General features: G+C 45.2%; 1 protein-coding gene across 1 annotated transcript in view; it reads right to left on the bottom strand.

Moving 5' to 3' along the window:
* rassf5 (Ras association domain family member 5) overlaps positions 1–16,781 on the bottom strand; it is a 73,709-nt gene extending 56,928 nt beyond the window's left edge. Inside the window, exon 1 of the mRNA XM_038819490.1 lies at positions 16,190–16,781. Coding sequence (XP_038675418.1) covers positions 16,190–16,291 — 102 coding nt within the window. The 5' untranslated portion in view covers positions 16,292–16,781. The remainder of the gene's footprint in view (positions 1–16,189) is intronic.
* Positions 16,782–17,637: the final 856 nt, after the last annotated feature.

Below are 17,637 nucleotides of genomic sequence, written 5' to 3'. Positions count from 1 at the left end.
CAAGTCCCGAAAGACATACTGTTAGGTGAATTGGACATTCTGAATTCTCCCTAATTACCCGAACAGGCGCTGGAATGTGGCGACTAGGGGATTTTCACAGTAACTTCATTGCAGTGTTAATGTAAGCCTGCTTGTGACAATAAAGATCATCAAATAAAAAGTCGAGCTGCGAAACCTTTTCAAATTCTTTTTCATATTTTTTCAATAGCAATTAGGGATGAACAATAAATGTTGTTAACAGCAGCCAGCGCTGCTCACATCTCATCAACAGATTAAAAAATATATTCTATTGGCTTGTGTGTAGGATCTATTTTGGGGGAAATACAACGGGCGTGCTAATGATTATTTTTTGTAAGTGTGTGATGCATGTGTATATCAATACAGTAACTAACTTAACCCCAATATTGGATTGCTGATGTAAGCACTTGGACAAGACGATAGCACAATAAGTAGTAGTACACGATTACAACAGATTCCCATTCTCCAGGTAAAAGGGAAAAATGTAATCTATTAACTAAACAAAATGGTATAGCATGGCACTGTCCAATAACATACTAGGTTCCAGCCTCAATTTTCCTGGAGATCCAACTTTGTTCTCAGGCGGTCAATTTTCCGGTCTCCGAGTGCACCCGGAGATCTACCTTTATTTCCCGGGATGTCCACCTTCTTTCTTCAATAATGGGGCAGTAATGTTGGGTGCCTTTTCAACATGGCATCCAGACACAATGCGTGCGATCCAATGGCCACGCTGCGCCTGAAAAGCAGCCCTCGGTGGTGCAGTGTGGCAGACAGAAGCACGGAGACCTCGCTCCCGGGATCTATCCAGCTCGCAACGCCTCACGAGATTTGACGTGATCTCACAAGACAGCTAGTCTCACTTTAATGTGCAGATTCCGGAGGTAAATGAGGCGTTGGAATCAACCCCTTAGCTTCGGAGACCTTGGACGAGCATCGTTCACTACAGGTCTCAACAAACAGGGACCAGATGGAACGGTACTCATGGGGGTCTCCCAGGGGATCGGAGACACCCAGGTGCATGCCCTTTGGGCAGGGTTGTACCCTTGCACTGCCCAGGTGGCATCTCCAGCTGGTGGGCACTGCCAGGGTACCAGGTTGGTGGTGCCAAGCTGGCATTTCTGAGCTGGTATTCGGGCAGAGGCTGCCCTGCATGGGTGTTGGGGGTCCTCCCATAGTGCGTCGGCCGCACATTCCCTGCGGAGGTCCCCTATTTAACGCAGGGGGCATTGTGAAGCCATGTGTTTCTCGGTGCTGGGAAACACACTGCTAAGCGCACTCACTATGGGTCTTTGTTCCCATTTAGTTGAATTGTGCCCTCTGTCCACATCATCCAGGCATGTCCCGCCACAGCACAGAGTATAGCATGAAACACCCAGGTGCATAATTCATAGGCTGGGTTGTGTTTTCCTGCTGGCTGCCGCAGTGGATAACACTCCAACTTCCGAAGCCCGCCATGGCACTTAAGTCTCAAATTGGGAGAATTCCAACCACAGTTTTACGCAATGGGCTCTTGTCCACTGAAAACTAAACGGAGGATCGGATCATAAAAGCAAATTTTGACAGAGTCATCCAGACTCGAAACATTAGTTCCTTTCTCTCTCCACAGATGCTGTCTGACCTTTTGGGATTGTCCAGTATTTTCTGTTCTTGTTTGAGATGGGATAAAATATCCTATCAACAGAGGAAATGTTCATCCTAAGTGAACCAAGTACCATGAAGTGAAAGGTTAGTATGTTATCCAACCCATTGTGTACCATAGTTCCATTTAAACCTCTGTAAAATTGAAATTCCTGTTGCGGAATCATGTGCGAAGTGTAACATTCTTTGGGCATATTCCAAGTTGTAGCTATACATGTGAAGAAATTCCATTCCCCTCCAATTAACTTTTCTTCCATTTTGCTTTCTGATGATTTAAGTATAATTTCAGACTATATCAGGACAAGACAGATTAGGACTCATAATATGTGGGAATGTTCAGAATTCAGTAAGCAATAAAATGGGAAATTATTGAAATGGAAGCTTTAATGACGATTCACAAACCCCAACTCTGCATCAGTTTGTACATCATCCTGCATAAATTAGACAATATTGCACTTTGCATAAAATAATCCCATAGAAATAAAAATAAAGATTATTTGAAATACTTAAATCATTCAATGGTCTGCAAACAATGGATGTTAGCATTTTATGAAATTATCAGACATAGAACATAGAACGATACAGCGCAGTACAGGCCCTTCGGCCCTCGATGTTGCACCGACATGGAAAAAATCTAAAGGCCATCTAACCTACACTATGCCCTTATCATCCATATGCTTATCCAATAAATTTTTAAATGCCCTCAATGTTGGCGTGTTCACTACTGTTGCAGGTAGGGCATTCCACGGCCTCACCACTCTTTGCGTAAAAAAACCACCTCTGACCTCTGTCCTATATCTATTACCCCTCAATTTAAGGCTATGTCCCCTCGTGCTAGCCACCTCCATCCGCGGGAGAAGGCTCTCGCTGTCCACCCTATCTAACCCTCTGATCATTTTGTATGCCTCTATTAAGTCACCTCTTAACCTTCTTCTCTCTAACGAAAACAACCTCAAGTCCATCAGCCTTTCCTCATAAGATTTTCCCTCCATACCAGGCAACATCCTGGTAAATCTCCTCTGCACCCGTTCCAAAGCTTCCACGTCCTTCCTATAATGAGGCGACCAGAACTGTACGCAATACTCCAAATGCGGCCGTACTAGAGTTTTGTACAACTGCAACATGACCTCATGGCTCCGGAACTCAATCCCTCTACCAATAAAGGCCAACACACCATAGGCCTTCTTCACAACCCTATCAACCTGGGTGGCAACTTTCAGGGATCTATGTACATGGACACCGAGATCCCTCTGCTCATCCACACTACCAAGAATTTTACCATTAGCCAAATATTCCGCATTTCTGTTATTCTTTCCAAAGTGAATCACCTCACACTTCTCCACATTAAACTCCATTTGCCACCTCTCAGCCCAGCTCTGCAGCTTATCTATGTCCCTCTGTAACCTGCAACATCCTTCCGCACTGTCTACAACTCCACCGACTTTAGTGTCGTCTGCAAATTTACTCACCCATCCTTCTGCGCCCTCCTCTAGGTCATTTATAAAAATGACAAACAGCAACGGCCCCAGAACAGATCCTTGTGGTACGCCACTCGTAACTGAACTCCATTCCGAACATTTCCCATCAACTACCACTCTCTGTCTTCTTTCAACTAGCCAATTTCTGATCCACATCTCTAAATCACCCTCAATCCCCAGCCTCTGTATTTTCTGCAATAGACGACCGTGGGGAACCTTATCAAACGCTTTACTGAAATCCATATACACCACATCAACTGCTCTACCCTCGTCTACCTGTTCAGTCACCTTCTCAAAGAACTCGATAAGGTTTGTGAGGCATGACCTACCCTTCACTAAACCATGCTGACTGTCCCTAATCATATTATTCCTATCTAGATGATTATAAATCGTATCTTTTATAATTCTCTCCAAGACTTTACCCACCACAGACGTTAGGCTCACCGGCCTATAGTTACCGGGGTTATCTCTACTCCCCTTCTTGAACAAAGGGACCACATTTGCTATCCTCCAGTCCTTTGGCACTATTCCTGTAGCCAATGATGACCTAAAAATCAAAGCCAAAGGCTCAGCAATCTCTTCCCTGGCTTCCCAGAGAATCCTAGGATAAATCCCATCCGGCCCCGGGGACTTATCTATTTTCACCTTGTCCAGAATTGCCAACACTTCTTCCCTACGCACCTCAATGCCATCTATTCTAATAGCCTGGGTCTCAGCATTCTCCTCCAAAATATTATCTTTTTCCTGAGTGAATACTGACGAAAAGTATTCATTTAGTATCTCGCTTATCTCCTCAGCCTCCACACACAACTTCCCACCACTGTCCTTGACTGGCCCTACTCTTACCCTAGTCATTCTTTTATTCCTGACATACCTATAGAAAGCTTTTGGGTTTTCCTTGATCCTACCTGCCAAAGACTTCTCATGTCCCCTCCTTGCTCGTCTCAGCTCTCTCTTTAGATCCTTCCTCGCTTCCTTGTAAATATCAAGCGCCCCAACTGAAACTTCACGCCTCATCTTCACATAGGCCTCCTCCTTCCTCTTAACAAGAGATTCCACTTCTTTGGTAAACCACGGTTCCCTCGCTCGACCCCTTCCTCCCTGCCTGACTGGTACGTACTTATCAAGAACATGCAATAGCTGTTCCTTGAACAAGCTCCACATATCCAGTGTGCCCAACCCTTGCAGCCTACTTCTCCAACCAACACATCCTAAGTCATGTCTAATGGCATCATAATTGCCCTTCCCCCAGCTATAACTCTTGCCCTGCGGGGTATACTTATCCCTTTCCATCACTAATGTAAAGGTCACCGAATTGTGGTCACTGTTTCCAAAGTGCTCACCTACCTCCAGATCTAACACCTGGCCTGGTTCATTACCCAAAACCAAATCCAATGTGGCCTCGCCTCTTGTTGGCCTGTCAACATATTGTGTCAGGAAACCCTCCTGTACACATTGTACAAAGAATGACCCATCTAATGTACTCGAACTATATATTTTCCAGTCAATATTTGGAAAGTTAAAGTCTCCCATAACAACTACCCTGTTACTTTCGCTCTTTTCCAGAATCATCTTCGCCATCCTTTCCTCTACATCCCTAGAACTATTAGGTGGCCTATAGAAAACTCCCAACAGGGTGACCTCTCCTTTCCTGTTTCTAACCTCAGCCCATACTACCTCAGAAGAAGAGTCCCCATCTAGCATCCTTTCCGCCACCGTAATACTGTCCTTGACTAGCAGCGCCACACCTCCCCCTCTTTTGCCCCCTTCTCTGAGCTTACTAAAACACCTAAACCCCGGAACCTGCAACAACCATTCCTGTCCCTGCTCTATCCATGTCTCTGAAATGGCCACAACATCGAAGTCCCAGGTACCAACCCATGCTGCCAGTTCCCCTACCTTATTTCGTATACTCCTGGCATTGAAGTAGACACACTTCAAACCACCTACCTGAACACTGGCACCCTCCTGCGAAGTCAAATCTGCGCTCCTGACCTCTATACTCTCAATCTCCCGTACCCCAAAACTACAATCCAGGTTCCCATGCCCCTGCTGAATTAGTTCAAACCCCCCCAAAGAGCACTAACAAATCTCCCCCCCAGGATATTGGTGCCCCTCAGGCTGAAAGTACTTCTAATCGGATTAGAAATAAATAGCGGCGTTTTTTGCTCCAAAGATATTGCAACCTGTTAAAATTAACATTCTTTAAAAACAGTGAGACAGACAAAAAGGTTACATTTATCACAAAAAGGTGATGGTCAGTAGAAATCAGGGAGATTAGATACCACTAAAAACATTAAACCACACTATTTTTGTCAAACAGCTAAAATAGGAGGCTTGAAACAAACTAACTTCCTGTCCTACATTGCAGTAAAATTGTTGTTTCAATAACTGTTATACGAGCTTCAGTCATTGAATGGGTTGTTGTGGTGCCGCATATCAACTAGCACCAATATATGATTGAAATTATTTGGACACTAGGAATATTCGCCCGAGATAATACAACCACAAGTATCATGTTAAACATCTTTAGATAATTAAATACATAACTTACATCTCAATGCAAAATTACATATATAGTCTACCACATGAACTAATGGATCAAGCACCCAATATTTTGCACCTTGCATTTGCAAAGTGAAAATAATCTTACTTCAAGCTCAAAACTATTCTGTGCTCTTATCAAAATTGAACTGATGTGCTTCAAAGATCAAGTCCTAAAGTTTAATTTGATTTTACGCCAGCGTGTTTGGTATGAACTATCCTCTCTGCAGTGTTCACTATATTTCCTCAGATTAAAAATTAATTTTGTGACACTTGTAATTGAGATATTTACTTTGGTTATTTTAAACACTAACTCATGTATGATTTGCAGAAGGTAGTAGGTGTATTCCCCAACTGGAACCATGGTTTAACTAGGAGATCCATTCCCTACTGAAGTCCATGTCTTGAGGCGTTACGACAGGTGTCCCTGACCTATAAAATAAATCTTGGTACGGCCTCCGCAAAGCCATCAGGGGCGTCAAGAGACAATACTAGGCTAAGCTAGTCACCGACGAACAATAAGGGTTCCTATGTCAGACTCCGATTCACTGACTACAGCTCCCCCTTCAACACCATAATCCCATTCAAGCTCATATCAAAGCTACAAAACCTAGGACATGGCTCCTCCCTCTGCAACTGGATCCTTGACTTCCTGACCCACAGACCACAATCATAAGGATAAACAACGACACCTCCACGATAGTCCTCAATACCAGGGACCCGCAAGGCTGTGCACTTAGCCCCCTACTATACTCCTTATACACACATGACTGTGGCAAAATTCAGCTCTAACTCATCTACAAGTTTGCTGATGACACGACCATAGTGGGTCAGATCTAAACACCGATCAGTCAGAGTACAGGAGTGAGATAGAGAACCTAGTGGAGTGTGTAACGGCAACAATCTCTTCCTCAATGTCAGCAAAACTAAGGAGCTGGTCATGGACTTCAAGAGGCGAAGTATCGTACACAACCCTGTCAGCAACAATATAGTGCCGAGGAGGAGATAGTTGACAGCTTCAAATTCCTAGGTGTGCACATCATCAACAATCTGTCCTGGCTCACCTATGCATTTACATTGTGTATTTATCGTATGTTTTTCATGTATGGAACGATCTGCCTGGACTGTACACAGAACAATACTTTTCACTGTACCTCAGTACAAGTGACAATAAATCCAAATGTTACAGTGGACAATGAGACCAGTTTATTTAATTTTTTTTAACAATGTAAGATGTATAGTATGTCACTAACAAATTTAAGATTAATGATAGCCAATCGTGCAGTGCAGCCTGCATTATTGTTTACAAAATTTTGAAAAGAGGACAACACCAAGCTGAAATTAAATAAATGTAGCAATAAAGCCATCAAATAACCTCTGTAGGCATTAATTATTGCTGACAAATGTATACAAACTTGAATTATTACTTCAGTGATTGAAGAGCAGCTTTATTATGGACTGTAATAAATATGCATTCACAATTTTTATAAGCAAAGGCATTAATATTCTATCCTCATTAACTTTGTGAAAACATATTAACAATTCTATTATAATTTTTAACCATGCATTTTCTCATCTTTCAAAATGTCAATTTTAATTTTAACTACAATTTTCAAACAGATCATAGACTTTGTATTTTGCACTTGCATCCTTTTCCTGGATGATGAATATTTTGCAGCGTAAAAGAGAATTCCACAAGCAATAAAAATGTTAATTATCCTTGCCCATCTTTCCGTTACTAAATGAATCCACGTCACTTGACCTTTATGGCTGCTGTTCTTTTTGCATTAAAAAGAAGACATTAAAATGTTCTACCTTTCAAAGAACATTTGGAATGTAGAAATGGAAAAGTGCGATGATACAACTGAATACTGTGGCAATGCTGAATGTGTGCCTCACATCACCAAATAATCTAAGTTATAAAACTCAAAACACCAACCCCTCTTAAATTAATTCTGTTTTTGACAGTCGAATATGTTCACCTTCAGCATTATTTGCAAGAAAAATGTGTTTCATTTGGCTCAATCACCAAACAAGACCTGTACAAAGATAAGGAGCAGGATTTTCCACTCTCCGCTGCCAAGATTGGGAATACCGATCAGGCAGAGAATCCCGCTTCGGCCCAAAAAGGGATCAGCGTTGGGCGGCAGACTGGTCCCCAGTCTGTGGTCCCGCCCTGCCAGCCAGACTGAGATTCCCATCCCAACAGGAACATGCAACAGCTGATTTACATTCATTTGAATAAGGTTAATGGGCTGGAAGCTGGAGTGGCCACTCCGCCCGATAAGCACCAGCCCTCCCAGCCGGGAGTCACGCTGGCGTGATTTGGTGCAAGTATTTGCAAACAGGGTTCTGGTGCCATGGTCTTTGAGGGTGATCAAGGAGGTAGGTTGCTTTTTCATTGACATTGGGCTTACTGGGGGGGTGGTGTGGGCTGCATGCCTGGAGCTCTGGGACTAGTGGGGACCGAGTTGGTGGCAAGGGTGTGGACTCGGAGTGTCCCCCTTGGGATGGGGGTGCAGTGGCTGAACGTCCTATTGCTGCTGTAAAAGGCGAGCAGCTCATCCATGAGGTGTTACTTACAGACTCCTGACTACTGCCAGTGTCCTTGAAATACTCAAAGGTTTCCTGATCATGTAGAGATCCATGTACCCCACCAATCTGAAAACCTTCATATATCAGCAGTATAATCAGGGGGTTGAGTGTGACCATGCTCAATTGCCGGACCACCAGCTTTAGGCAGTACTTTGATGTACAGCTTCACAACATAGGTTGCAGGGGATTACAGAGCTAACCCCACACACAGGGCACATGCACCGGTGGCTGCTGGAACCCTCCCTGGCACACAACCCCTCTCAGTCTCACAAATGGGGCTGTTACTTATCAGCCAACCCACTCCCAAGGATCAGGCGATTTCTCAAGGCCCTGCAGGTCAAACCCGCCCCATTGGATCCCGGACCTACCGAGGAAACCCAAGCAGCTCCATGTTACAACCTCTGTGTTAATCACGGGTGCCACATCACAGTCCAGCCAAGCGCCCAGCAAAGGTACATCCCTCAAGGGCCCCCATCTATAGCACGTGCCCGGATACCAATCTCTCAGCACAGAGCTTGTGTCTGCAAAGTATGAATGTCTCCACCACACAAGCAACTACCACAGTTGTGGCGGGAGGGCAGAATGCTCACACAATGAGGACATCCACAGTAGATCCCACTGGCAGAACCAGGACAGCGGCCACAGAGCCCATCGCTAACACCTGTTGGGGCAGCCAGCATACCCCATTTGGCAGGGAAAGCTGGTGAGGATAGAGGCTTCCCACATAGAGGCTGCAGTGTCAAGTACATGATCTGGAAGGGGCTGGGCGGGATTAGTGAGCAGTTAAACGCAGGGTGACCATGTCATTTGGGGGGTTTGGATGGTTAAGAGAAACATTACCTTGCTGAGAGTCTCAGTTTCTTCTCCCTCCACCCTCCCAGAAATGGAATTTGGAATTCAGCCCACCATGTTGGCTAGCTACCTGGCTGCTGCTGCCGTAATGCCTGCAAGACAGGAGCTTACCCCACAACAGCAGGGGCCAGGTGAGGCTCAAGTGCTGTTCGAACACCAGGCCGAGGAGGAGGTATGAAGGCGGCGCCATATCAGTCCATGTTTATATCGTCGGCACGCATCCTTTGAGTGGCGTCTGGCCGGATCAAGTGTTCTGTCGTCGACTCACCAAGGAGACCATGCGCCACCTGTGCCAGATAGTATTGGACCTGGCACCACAATGGCTTGGAGAAGGACATCAAGTTGACAGCTGCCCTCAACCTCTAAGCCTCTGGCTCGTCCCAGGGCTCACGCTAAGTCACATGCGAGATTTTGCAAATGTTCGTTTACAGATGCATCATGATGTCATGGATACCCTGTGTACCCAGACAGCTATCAACATCCACTTTAACCAGGATCAGACCTACAGTGCAGACGGAGACCATTCGACCCATCAAGTCTGCACCGACTCTTCGAAAATCATCCCTACCTAGGCCCAAACCCCCACCCTATTCTTGCAACCCCAACCTAAGAGGCAACTTAGCATGGCCAATCCAACTCACCTGCACTCTTCTTGGACTCGGAGGGGAAAATGGAGCACCTGGAGGAAATCCACGCAGACACGGGAGGATCGTGCAGTTCATGTGCGATCATCAGCGGCCTGTCTACGTACGATACCTAGGCAACATGCACAACACACATCCTGGCACACTCTGTTCCCGGCATATTTGAGGCGCTCCCTTGGGTGACGGGTTTCACTAGTGGTTGACAAGGCATAACCACGGAGGTCATGGCTGATGATGGCTGTGCGGAGGCCCCAGACTGAGGCGAAGAGGTGTTACAACAAGAGCAACCAGAAGTGTCACCGAGCGGTGCATCCGGCTCCTAAAGGTGCACTTGCGCTGCCTGGACTACTCTGGTGGGGCTCTCAAATATACCTCCCAGAGGGTCGTGGCCTGCAGCGCCCTGCATACATCACGCAGCAGCGGGGTGGCATGCTGGAAGAGGCGGGAGATCGGCAGGCCTCATCAGACGAGGACATTGTCCAGGATAAGCCAGGTGAGGAACCGGAGCTGGCTAGACAGGCTGCGGAACGAGTCCTCCAGGGCTGCTGAACCAGGGAGAACTTGATCAGCTCCCAATTTCCCGACTAGGAGGCCAAAAGACTGGCAGCCCAATTGCCCTCCTCCCAGTTTGTCCTCAGTCCGTTCTATCCCATTGCCCCCCCCCCCCCCCCCAACTTGCCCATACCCAGTCCCATAACACTACTACCCCTTGGAGGGTCATGTCAGCATCACAGCACGTTGTTGGGCCTGGGTTGGCAGTATCAGCAGGTCTTGTCTGCGAGATGGACAATGATGACAACTCGCTGTGAAATGAGCTCTGCTGCTCCCCATTGTGTGGCAAAGTTAGACTCTGTCTTTCAGATAAAATACCACTGTCTGCCCAGATGATCCTCGTTGTATGCTAGGAACTCCTTCTCATGGGCTACATTATTTTGGGGAGGGATGGGGCGAGATAGCTTTGGGCTCAAAGTGACTCTTCCCCCCTCCCCCACCCCCAATCCCATCCCCACCCCCCACCATCACAGGCCAAGACCCAGCCCAACCTCCCCATCCATGGAACAGCAGTGAGTGACAGATTGGACTGTTGATTGAAAGCATTTAAGTGGTGCGTTTAAGTGTTGTCTAACTTTCTGATTTTCCGTGGGTCTCTCAGTCCTCCTAGGTGTTCCGTCACATTACACATCAGGGGCGGAATTTTCCAACCCCCTGCAGGATCGGAGAATCGCCCGGCGCCGGCGTCAATCCCGCCCCCGCCATAGCCGGAATTCTCCGCCACCCGGGAATCAGCGGGGGCGGGAATCGCGCCACGCCAGTCGGCTGGCCCCCCGCGGCGATTCTCCCACGAATGGCCCGAAGTCCCGCCGCTGTCAGGCCTCTCTCGCCGACGTGGTTTAAACCACCTCTGGTGCCGGCAGGAGCAGGCGGAGAAAGCGGGCCCCGGGGGGGCGCAGGGCGATCTGACCCCGAGGGGTGCCTGGCCCGCGATCGGGTGCCCACCGATCAGCGGGCGGGCCTGTGCCGTGGGGGAACTCTTTTTCTTCCGCCGCGGCGGCCTCCACCATGGCGGAGGCGGAAGAGATCCCCCTCCACCGCGCATGCGCCGGGGTGACGTCAGCAGCCGCTGACGCGCCGGGGTGACGTCAGCAGCCGCTGACGCGCCGGGGTGACGTCAGCAGCCGCAGACGCACCGGCGCATGCACGGACTCACGCCGACAGGCGAAGGCCTTTCGGCCAGCTGTGGCGCCAGTCGGTGGGGCGCCAAAGGCCGTTCACGTCGGTTGGCGGGGCGCCAACCACTCCGGCGCGGGCCTAGCCCCTAAAGGTGTGGAGAATTCCGCACCTTTGGGGAGGCCCGACGCCGGAGTGGTTCTCGCCACTCCGGTACGCCGGGACCCCCCCCGCCCCGCCGGGTGGGGGAGAATCCCGGCCCAGGATTGGAAGTAAATTAGGACGGTCTACTGCATGGCTCGCCTTCTGCCCTGTGATGCCATTGGTGGCCTTCCTCTGGGCAGCTTGGGTCTGGTTGGGCCCAGCCAATTTGTGGGTGTCACAGATGGTGACATGCCACCCTGTTCTGTGTGCTGCCCATCAGATGCGTCAGTGTCAGGTGGGGAGAGATTCAAAAGGGCTCCAATGTTACAGTGCCTTCCCTGCGGGAGGCCTCGGAATGGTGCACATTCCTTTCTCCTTCCTATGAGTGTCGCTGGCACCTGGGCTACTCCATGGGACGGAGGGGCAGCTGGAGTGAGCTCAATAGGCCTCAACGTCATCTGGCACTGCCAATCCTGGAGACCCACCCTCGTTGAACCATTGTGTCGAGGCCCTCAACCAAGGTGCTCTGCGGCTGGGACATGTCCCTCAGCGAGTGAGTCCATCATTACCTCAGTCATATCCTTCGGTGACTGGTTAAGGTCACTCAGCACCCGACCAATGCTGGCTCTGGAGTGCCGCAGTAAATGTCCATCTACATCTGGCACATGTCCGCCTGTGGCTGGCCCCTCCAGTCCTGCACCACAGACAACACAGTGTGACCAAAATCTTGGTCATCCTGACACATGACTCTGACTTCCTGCCCCAGACCCTCCACCATAGATGCCACCCTTTTAGTTTGGCCTGGGTGCCATGCATTGTCGGCACCAACGCCCGCGCATAGACTCTTCCCGCTGTACTTGCAGACACTGGAACTTTGCTGACACCCCTCCTGTAAATTCTGGCTCTGAACCTGAATGGCCACCAATGATGGGGTAATCTATTCCAGAGGTATGACATCTGTCTTGGCGCAGCTGTCCCAGGGATCGTGTGGCCCTCCAACCGGTTGCTCCCTCAAAGGTCCCTGCTATGAGGGGGGAGGGACTGTAACCCCAGGCGGCCTGGCCTCATCTGATGGAGTTCCTGAAAGACGAAGGACATGGGGGTCAGATTTTGGGAGGGACAGGGCTGTGGGAGATGAAAGACTCACTTGAGATAGGGCATCTGGATGAAGTTGCATTGGTCTTCACTTCTTTGACAGGTTTCTAGATGATGGCATATGTGGGCAAGGCTCCTGGCCAAGGAGGGCCAGGACATGTGTCAGGGGTTCCTGGAGGGTGGGTTCTGAGGGACATGCTGGTAGCTGGAATGTTACTGGCAAAAGGGTTTGGGGGCAAATATCAGAGGTTAAGGACGCGAGCGATGCCAAGGTCACAGGTAGTCACATCCGAACTGCTCAAAGGAAGCCGTTCATCTTCTTCCTGCATTGCATGCTGGCTCTCTTGGTAAGGCTTCCAGCGCTCACTGCATCTACCACCTCATCCCAGGCTTGATTCATCACAGCTGGCTGGTGTCTCAGCCCCACCCTGGGAACAGGGTGTCCCGCCTCATCTGAACAGCATCCAACATCTTGCCCACACCAAGGAAGTGTGCTGCAGGTCTTTCAGCAGCCATTTTCTTCACTTAAAAGCTGCTCCAGCTCTTCAGGGATTCACAACCCCAGGGTATCACATGCCTTGGGAAAGAGGACTCCAGCAGGATGCCTGTGGGCAGTGTGCTGGTCCATTTCTATGGATGGAATTGTGCCTCCCTGGTGCTCCTAGTGGCTGCGCGACAATATTTCTATTTTCCTGTGGCAGGGGCACTTAGTCTCTGAAAAAGAGAATCCTGCCCAAGATCTTGTATTTTATTATTGGTCCATGGCTATTGTATATTGAAGAGACATGGTCATTTGCGTAAGGCCAGCTCCATTCTTAAAGCTTCTATTCAAGAAGGAAATCTTCAAACAAAAACAAAATGTCTATTTTCACAAACATGCTGCACACTATAAAGAAGAGTGTGGTCAGAGTTTTCAGGCAAGCTCAGTTCCTGCAAAGAACAGTCAAAATACCTCAAATTTAGCATGGTGCATTTACTGTTTGAACCATACCTGCTTAAACATTAAAAAAAAAGCAATTTTCTTATTGTGAAACCTTTTGCTTAGGTGACTCACTTCAGTCACCTCTTATGAATAAACCTGGGAAAGTGTCGGCCAATATACCTCAATACAGCAAGCCTATTGACATGACATAACTTGTACTATTTAACTTGATGAACAAATTTTTGATCCAGTAATGATAGAATAACTTTTTGGTCTGACTTTCAGGGATGAATTTTAAAATAATTTCTGAATCTGAATTGCACGTGTAACTGATCATTTTGATGGCCTCTTTTAGGCATGAGGTATAACAGGATGTTGTGACAAGCATTGCCTGAACCCCAATTATAACGTCAATATCATAAAAATCAATATCACAAATCTAAAAGCCACTTCTATGTCCATTTTCCAAACAAAGCATCAGAACCAGCTGAATTTCAAAGTAGGAAGAACAGTCAAAATCTAAATCCGAAAACAATCCAAATGCTCATCCCAATCCTCAGTTCCCATTCTTTGGGCAGATAATGTACATCCACCTTGGGACTCAATAAATGTAATCTGCTACTGAGAGAGCACATTGGTTCACAGACTACAATGAGGGCGACTTTAAGGAGCAGCAATAAAAAATAACGTGAAAACATATCCACTAAAGATGAGAATAATGAACTTTCCAAATATGTAGCAATTTTTGAATCATATTTTACAGAGATTGTTTACATGAATAACAGTTGAAATTATGAGCTATGTGTGTCCTTGGAGTTGAAATATCATTTATTTTGCAAAGCTACATGTTTATTTTTTTAAAAAGCTCTTATACTTGAAAGTCTCAAACATTCCTTTCTTGCCTCGACTTTTTGGTATCTCTCTGGATATTCACGCGGATTAATGACCAGTCACAATGGCCAGTTTCTTGACACAAAAAAAATGTTGTTAAAATACATTAAGGTGCAGTAGGAAGCATCAGCTGCTGCTGCGATATTGGTGGGGGGAAATCACAAAGCAAAGCAGAACAAAAATCAGACTTTTCAACAGACAGAAAAATTATATGTTACACATAAAGGCAAGTGTTTTTCTCGATGTTAACAGTAGAACCTGTTTCAGTACGAGATCAAAGTTTACATCAAACTAGGCACAGGGGGCTGCAACCTATAATGTGCTGCTAATCTTCACATTATTACTGTGTAATCTCTTATTAACCAGTGGTGGTCCCATTTGCTACTTTTATGTAAAAGGTATATAATAAATTTACTTTGTTGAAGGAAGGACTATGGAAAATTAAAGTAGTATCATTCAGTCGTAGGCAATTTCCTTGAGTTTTAACACCTTCTTGTGGGTTTTGAAGAAAGTCTAACTTTAAAATGGCCACATGAACATTTTCAAAAAGCTAATACACTGCATGTAACATTTTCCTGAAATTTTGCATTGCTTCTTTAAAAAATGGTAAAATTAGATATGACAGCCAATATTGAAACTCATTTACTCCCAAATGTGCAAGTGTCCTGCTAAAAGCCAAATAATTCATATGAAAAAAAAATACATGTTTGGTGTGCAAGTGTGGGAGGCAGTCAAAGCAATCAGTACTTAATCAAATTGCTACGCCTTCAAATAATTTCTGTAAATTTTAATTATTAATGAAACTCAATCTTTTAAAATAGAAAATCAACCCATGGCTCAGATGGTAGCACTCTTGCAGCAGTCAGAAGGTTGTAGGCTCAGGTCCCGCTCGAGAGACAGGGGTACAAAAGTCTAGGCTGACACTCCAGTGCAGTGTAGAGGCCATATTGCAGATGCCAACATACGGTTAAGACATGAAAAAGACTTTGGTCTGCTTTTTCAGGTGGACAGAAAAACTCCTCTGTTCTTCAAAATAATGCAAAAGGATTTATCCTCTGATTTTGTGGTCAATATTTTAATCACATTAGTCATTATCGCACTGCTATTTGAGAGTTTGCTTGGTGCAAATTGGGTGCCACGTTTCCCAAATTACAAGTCACTACACTTCAAAAAGTATTTCATTGTCTTTAAAAGCATGTGGGACATCCCAAGTAGTTAAAAGCCACAAAATAAATGCAAGTTTTAAAAAAAATAACAGCAAACTAAAAGCAAACTATTTCGAAACTTCTTCAGATAACATTCAATTCTATGTTAAATTAATTACTATCTATTCTTGCTATTAGAAATGTAATTATAATCTTTTTTATTAAAATACAATAAATGATCAAGAGGCTATATGGAGTAGAGTTTTACATTATAGATAGGCTGACTTGTCCTACAAATGAAGACAGCACCCATTTGAAAATGTGGCATTTCCACTGTGTAATTTTGTGACATACTAGTGAAGCAGCCCAATGTTTGGTGTCCTTTCTGTAAGCAGTTACTGCCAAGCAGTTGACTCAACTTTCTTTCAATATTAGCAATTTACCAAATAGTTTAATTGCCTCATAACATTTTTTCAGTTCTAACAACCAAATAATGGACTTCTCACTGACTTCAGTTAATACAGCACTTAATTTTATTGATCATCAAAACTTTACCTTTTCTAAAAGCTTGTTCTGAGGTTTCCTGAAGAATGAAGTCTTAGCAGTAAAGAAACAGTCTTCTAAGTCTTCATCTAGGCTGCAATATCCACTGCTCATACTGATATTCCACGTCACCAAAGGACTTAATTTGGTGGTCAAAAATCATTAGAATATCCGAGAGGAATTAGTGCACTATTTAACAAACCCGAAAGTTTAGAACACAGGGCCACTGTACTGTGATTTCCCAATGCCGACAGGAGTTGCCTTGCATAAGGCAGGAAAAGGGCATCATACAACACATACACGCAGAGTCTTCACTAGTCCTGGATTAGCAGAAGTTGTTTGCTTTTACTTCAGTTGTTGTTAATATTTAACAACTTAATCCTCTATGCTTTTACGTCTTCACTTCTGTCACCAAACGACTGTATTTACACATGGGCTGTGTATCTACCTTTCACTGCCATATAGAAAGTCACTTCTGGCAACCAGTTTAACACTGTGTCGTTGGCAGCCGAGCTGTGGAGCTGTTGACTGCTGTTCTGCACACCATCTGTGGCTAATCAGCTATCTGCATGCATACATGAGCAAAGTGAGGTCAGCTCCTTCCTGCCTTCTACTTCTATGCATTTCAACAAAGCAAAGCCACTTCCTGCTCAAGATTTAAAATACTAAGTTTACACATAGATGTTGATTTATTACAGCCATCTTAAGTGACCTGAAATTCTCAGAATGCATATGACATTGCATTTGTAAGCAGCCATCACATTTTTAAAGAATACAGGCAGTATTTAAATACTCATTTTCTGTTACAATTCTATTCCAGATTAAACTATCAGCAATATTTCATGAATCAAGTATATACTTATAATTCGCAAGTTATAACCCATTAATAATCCAACATTGATATGTAATGATTGTCATATAATTGCAATAAGTTTGTATAACTGCAAAACCTTTTAATGGACAGGCTCATCTGGTGAAAGGTGAAATGCAAAATTTTGAAACATGATGCAATAATGTATATTACATCATTGACTGAGATACTTGGCACACAAAAAAAAGTATAAATATAAATTGTATCTGTTACTATGTTAATATAGCCTGCAGAGTAGCATTTGATACATAATAAAATTATACCAGGGAATTCTCTTTCCAAAAACTCTATAATGTAATAGTCATTTCAGAACCAAAGACATTTTCCTGTTAAAGTAAAAAAATATGAAAACAAAAAAAACCTCAAAAAGGGGCTATTTCTGGGGTTGCTGAAAATGTTTTTGTTGGCAAATCCTGTTATAGACAATCCATTTTAAATAGTTTCAATCTCTATAAAGTAATAGTGAATTCAATGGCAAACATATATATATATATATATATATAATTATATCTGGAAACAATTTATTTTGGTGAATATTACAGATTTTAACAAAAGCAATTGTTGGGAAATGTAGCATTGACTTGGAATT

The sequence above is a fragment of the Scyliorhinus canicula genome, chromosome 15 (assembly GCF_902713615.1).
Source record: "Scyliorhinus canicula chromosome 15, sScyCan1.1, whole genome shotgun sequence".
In the NCBI taxonomy this organism is placed as follows: Eukaryota; Metazoa; Chordata; class Chondrichthyes; order Carcharhiniformes; family Scyliorhinidae; genus Scyliorhinus; species Scyliorhinus canicula.
This window is presented reverse-complemented; position numbering and strand designations above follow the sequence as displayed.